The sequence below is a fragment of the Oncorhynchus gorbuscha genome, linkage group LG18, assembly GCF_021184085.1.
Source record: "Oncorhynchus gorbuscha isolate QuinsamMale2020 ecotype Even-year linkage group LG18, OgorEven_v1.0, whole genome shotgun sequence".
Classification (NCBI taxonomy): domain Eukaryota; kingdom Metazoa; phylum Chordata; class Actinopteri; order Salmoniformes; family Salmonidae; genus Oncorhynchus; species Oncorhynchus gorbuscha.
Genome location: NC_060190.1, coordinates 34,406,203 through 34,412,202, shown reverse-complemented (window position 1 = coordinate 34,412,202; position 6,000 = coordinate 34,406,203). Strand labels below are relative to the sequence as shown.

General features: G+C 42.5%; 1 protein-coding gene across 6 annotated transcripts in view; it reads left to right on the top strand.

Annotated features, from left to right (window-relative positions):
- Positions 1 to 1,379: 1,379 nt before the first annotated feature.
- Positions 1,380 to 6,000, top strand: part of LOC124002577 (RNA-binding protein 39-like) — a 28,535-nt gene continuing 23,914 nt past the window's right edge. Inside the window, exons 1-7 of one of the 6 annotated variants that reach the window (XM_046310084.1) lie at positions 1,381 to 1,726; positions 2,187 to 2,249; positions 2,589 to 2,652; positions 4,755 to 4,804; positions 4,913 to 5,098; positions 5,544 to 5,609; positions 5,713 to 5,766. In XM_046310084.1, coding sequence (XP_046166040.1) covers positions 2,620 to 2,652; positions 4,755 to 4,804; positions 4,913 to 5,098; positions 5,544 to 5,609; positions 5,713 to 5,766 — 389 coding nt within the window. In that variant the 5' untranslated portion in view covers positions 1,381 to 1,726; positions 2,187 to 2,249; positions 2,589 to 2,619. Of the gene's footprint in view, positions 1,727 to 2,186; positions 2,250 to 2,588; positions 2,653 to 4,754; positions 4,805 to 4,912; positions 5,099 to 5,543; positions 5,610 to 5,712; positions 5,767 to 6,000 lie in introns of all 6 variants that reach the window. The other 5 variants (XM_046310082.1, XM_046310079.1, XM_046310078.1 and 2 more) reach the window with 5 other exon arrangements.

Below are 6,000 nucleotides of genomic sequence, written 5' to 3'. Positions count from 1 at the left end.
TGGATGATTCCGACCTAGAATATGTGGACATCTATAAGTACCTAGGTGTCTGGCTAGACTGTAAACTCTCCTTCCAGACTCATATCAAATATCTCCAATCTAAAATCAAATCTAGAGTCAGCTTTCTATTCCGCAACAAAGCCTCCTTCACTCACACCGCCACACTTACCCTAGTTAAACTGACTATCCTACCGATCCTCGACTTCGGCGATGTCATCTACAAATTGGCTTCCAAGACTCTACTCAGCAAACTGGATGCAGTTTATCACAGTGCCATCCATTTTGTTACTAAAGCACCTTATACCACCCACCACTGCGACCTGTATGCTCTAGTCGGCTGGCCCTCGCTACATATTCGTCGCCAGACCCACTGGCTCCAGGTCATCTACAAGTCCATGCTAGGTAAAGCTCCGCCTTATCTCAGTTCACTGGTCACGATGGCAACACCCATCCATAGCATGCGCTCCAGCATGTTTATCTCACTGATCATCCCTAAAGTCAACACCTCATTTGGCCGCCTTTCGTTCCAGTTCTCTGCTGCCTGTGACTGGAACGAATTGCAAAAATCGCTGAAGTTGAAGACTTTTATCTCCCTCGCCAACTTCAAACATCTGCTATCTGAGCAGCTAACCGATCCCTGCAGCTGTACATAGTCTATCGGTAAATAAGCCCACTAAATTTTACCTTCCTCTTCCCCATACTGTTTATATTTATTTACTTTTCTGCTCTTTTGCACACCAATATCTCTACCTGTACATGACCATCTGATCATTTAATCTGCAAAATTGTGATTATTCGCCTACCTGCTCATGCCTTTTGCACACAATGTATATAGACTCTCTTTTTTTTCTACTGTGTTATTGACTTGTTAATTGTTTACTCCATGTGTAACTCTGTGTTGTTGTCTGTTCACACTGCTATGCTTTATCTTGGCCAGGTCGCAGTTGCAAATGAGAACTTGTTCTCAACTAGCCTACCTGGTTAAATAAAGGTGAAATAAAATTTAAAAAAATAAAAAATCTTACCTTTGCCTCGGTTCGGCAGTCTCGTCCAGATCATAGCATTTGTAACTCTTTATGATAGCCACATTAGCAGCTAACTAGCGTTTCATTTTTCGGGAGTAAATACAGGCGAATATGTTGATAAAAGTCACCTTATCCTACCTAGAGAGATTTACACGTTTATCAAAACGTCCCGCCAGGTAAACCTCCGTGAAACACTGCTTGTGTATGGCCTATTGTTCACACACGTATCTGCCCTCTCATTGGCTAGAAGGGTGCCACCTGACCTCGCCTCCTCCCGCCTGCCTTCCATCTATGAGGACATGTAATTTCCATTGTTAAAGTGGTCACTCGAATATCTTTTCATTAGAATAGACAATCTTTGAATATAGTGAGCCTGGAACGCGACCACGGATTCTTTACAGCATGCGCCATTAGATGAGCGCGGGGAACAAGACGCAGCAACAGTATTTTCGAACTCGCGTACATTTTTCTCAGCACATCAAGGTTATTTAAATTATCTGTTTACACAGTTTCTACTGCTTTGGGGTATCAAAACCCACATTTGAAGTTGCATGTAGCTATTGTTTGTTTGCTATTAGCAACGCGGAAGGAAAACAACTAGAGGCCTACTAGCTAACGTTAGCTATCCTGTTAGCTAGTTTGTGGCAACAAGACACCCTCAGGAGTCCGTCTTGTTTGAGAAGAAACAACACATTTTTCAGGTACATTTAATACCTGAACATTGTCTTTCTTAATACGTTGTATAGTAATTGCTAGCCAGCTAGTTTTCTTATAGTTGCTTAGTTAGCTTGCTACTGCGTGTGTGGCCATAGCTAGCTAGGTAACGTTCGATAGCTAGCGTTAGTTGTGGCTCGCTACCTCCGGAGTTCATCTATGTGCTAGCTAACGTGGTCAAGTGAACATGTTACCTAACCAATCATCTCATATGGACAAGCCGGTACGGTAGACACACACCGCTCATATTTAGCGGGGGGAACTGAAGCTTACCTGTTAACTAGCTTAACATCCCGTTAACAAGCATGTGTTGGCTAGTTAGCAGGTTGTGGTACAATTCATTCAAAAAAACTCTTGCATCAACGGGGTGGATATACACGGTTCTCGTATGACGTGTTGTAGCTAACGTTAATGATGTGTTCACATTGTGTCCATCTTCCCCTTTAGTGCGCCATCATCATGGCTGATGACTTTGATATAGAAGCAATGCTTGAGGCTCCGTATAGAAAGGTGGGTTTTGGCCTAAGGTATTGTTTGTGGTTTGTAATGCACTGTATTGTAAATACTGTGTCCATGTCGCAACAAAACCATTCCTTTTAACTCCAGTGGCGTTTTCCAAATGACCCCACGATGAACGCTGGAATAAAATATTTTAGTCAGTGTCAAATGTCAGACAGGCCCAGGCAATACGTTTGTGATTTTAATGCACCTTATTGTAAGTACTGTGGTGGCCTATGTCACCACTTTGCCCCAGACCCTATATTTCTAGTAGCTTATTCTGTGTTTCTGATGTGATGCTGCAGTTCCTTTTGAGACTATGAATAAACGCCCATCTATCTCTTTTTGTAGACTTGCCTAACGATATCTCACCTCTACTTCCATGAATTCCAGTGTGATCTGTCAAAAAATGAAGGTAGTAATTGCCCAATGTATTGCTGTACTGTGGTCCCCTTGGTAACATAATTGTGGTCATCGAATGGCCAGTCTACAAGGCGAATGCAGTGGATGCAAAATAACATTTAATTTAGGAACTGGGTTCTTGATCAGGCCCAATTGGCGCACTCCTATATTTTATCAACTGGGCTAACACTTTGTGCATGGGCTATGCGAAACCCATTGCTATGCCTTTCAGTTGGGTGAATCTTATGCTCATGTGGGTGGTAACCCAAGAATTTGACAACTGTCAAACCATTCTTGTCACATGTCTGAGGAGTTTGTCACAAAGTAGAATCCAGGGCGGTATGTGAGGTGTTCAGAATAGATTCCCTATTTTAGCCTAAATTACAGACAATTGTAATGTTACTTCAACTCTTCTGACTGTTTCACCTCACATATGGCCATTACGCTGCTTTGTGACAGATTGCAGAACGTTAGTCCGGTTGATTAGGAAAAACACAAATGCTGACTGGGCCTGGTTGAGAAGACAGTTCCTTTAATTTAAAAGACATACCATGGGAGACGGTATTCAATTATTTGTATGCATGTTGTAGTTGTTCCACATGGTTGACTTTGTCTGCCTCTGTAATGATGAAAGGTTTGGTAAGCTGACACATTATTGAAATACATGATTGTATGTCCTTTACCTTCAGTAAATGAGGTGTGTGGTTAAGTAGAGGAAGCAGGTCTGTTCACTCTCATTCTAGTGAGAGGGAATGTGTGGATTTTGTTATTATGCTGCTTTCACCAAGTTATTTTACATAACGCTATTTTGTGTTAAACAGGTTTTCTCCATGGTTGACCAGAATGTAATTATTTTTGCATGCTCATTCACAAATGTTTATTTCCCCATAAGTCCATTATATTTGTCACTGTTTTATGTAAAGGCTAAATTTGATAGGACTAAGTACAAACTGTAGGAAACATGGAACTCTTCTATGCTGCTGGCTACAGCACCAACTAAGGAATTTTGTGTACCTCATCTTATAATTTAATCATGACTTTCCTTGGTAGTCAATATTTCTAAGCAGTGTGAATCCCTGTTTGCTTCAGGGTGAGCTCTTACAGTCCACAAAATTAAACTGGGTGGAGATCACTAGAATGGCATCCCCCCCACTGGAAATCGATCTGTCTCGCTGCTAGCATGGGCACATTGGTCTTACATGCTGACCAAACCGGACACACGCATGTGATTTTGTACCTCCACACCAGACACGATCAGGACACGCAGGTTGAAATATCAAAACAAACTGAACCAATTATAATTCATTTGGGAACAGGTCAAAAGGCATTTTGAACATCTATGGCAATTTAGCTAGCTTGCCGTTGCTAGCTAATTTGTCCTGGGATATAAACATTGGGTTGTTTTACCTGAAATGCACAAGGTCCTCTACGCAGACAATTAATCCACAGATAAAATGGTAAACCAAATTCCTTTCTCGTAATCTCTCCTTCCTCTGGCTTTTTATTTTATCTTTCGGCTTAATATGGTGTTTGCAACCAGCTTTACGTTACATTATTACAACCGGCTGGCGTGTGGACGTTAGTTCATCTTTCAATCACCCATGTGGGTATATGCTCCTAAACACCAATGAGAACTTGGGACGTGGGTATATGCTCTTAAAAACCAATGAGGAGATGGGAGAAGCTGGACTTGCAGCGTGTTGAGCATCACAAATAGAACATGTTTCTATTTTAGCACCTGGCCACAATGATTGAATAACATGTATGTGTACATTTATTTTGCCGTGCACGCAACCTGAGCGGTGTGGTCAGCATGTTAGGGAAATAATAGCCTTGGTAATGATCCTGATGGTGCTGCTGAAGACAAATGCACCTGAGATGTAGGTTATGTATTAGTACTCATTGATTTTTATGCAAAATGAGTAATCAACATTTATGATTGGGGGCTGGTAGACACTCATTAAAATAACTTAACTGTAGATCTGTCCCTATGTTAACTTTTGTATGAATACTATTTTTAAACTATATTTTCTCTTGTTCCCACACATCTTGATCCTGACAACTTGAAATGTTGCCTCTTCGTCCTTATGCTGTTCTTCTGTTGGCCCTGCTTAGGATGAGATCAAGCCTAGTAGTCCCAATGGCCATGAGGAGCGCAGCAAGAAGTAAGTGAAACATGCATGCAAACTCACCCAAATGTACTTATTCTATGTATTTATTATTGTTTATTGGTCTCCTTAACTGCCTTACGTTGAGTAATTCTCTTTCTGCAGGAAAAAGAAGAGCAGGAGCCGAAGCAAAGACCGGAAGAGAAGCAAGAGCCGTGATCGCAAGAAGAGCCATGACCACAAGAGGAGCCGCAGCCGCGAGCGAAAGCGGAGCCGCAGCAAGGAGAGGCGCCGGAGCCGCACTCGGAGCAGGGAGCGCAGTGGCCGCTACAGGGACCACAAGACTACCTTGTATGTATGCCTCATCTGGTGTCAGCATCTCCCTTGAGTCTGCATCACTCCAGTCTGTATAGGAAAATGTGAGCGTCTCTTTCGCATTCAACTCCAGTTCAAATGGACAATTAAGGCATTGCTTTTTATCAGTAGTTGAGAAAAGATGAGGAACGTTTAGGCTTTCAGGTTAAAGGGTTTTGTTCAAGTGAAGAGATTGATTAGGCTAAGTGTTTAGAAAGGCAAGTGCCATCACATGGACCCCAAAACCACTGTTTATTTTGGACCCCGGGAAGAGTAGTTTCTGCAAAAGCTAATGGGAATCCAAATAAACAAATAACAACCCTCCCACTCCTGCCTGCAGTGTCTTGACTGGCACAATTTAATTCCTGGAGTGCCTTATCCCCCTTATGAGATCAGTAGTAGTGGCCTTAGGTACTGAGATAAACCTTGTTTTCAATCGCAGCTCTGGGCCGAAATTTAACGGTGGTTCCAGAGGGAAGATTGGCCCTCCACCTGTCATCAAGCTAAGGTTTCTATTACACTATTTTCTGCTGTTTGTGTGGGTAGTTTTGTGCTGTGTGACCCTGCAATGAATCAACTCGTATAGATTCTAATGGAGCCCTTTCTTTCAGCCGAAGGCGTTCCAGAAGCCGAAGCCCTTTCAAGAAAGAGAAGAGTCCTGTGAGGTAAGTGTTTAAACAACCTTACTGTTGCACTATACTCTCTTTGTCTAGGGGACTTACTCTTGCCTATTTCCTCTGTAACGTGACAGTGTGCATTAACATGAAAGTATGATTGTGTGGACAGTGTTGGGGGTGTGTGCCTGCGGACAGCAGGTTTGCATTCCAGGGGGACAGCTCTGTGACTCCGTGGTTAGCCAGCCCAAGCGCGTCATTTATGTTCAGTTGGTAACAAACAAA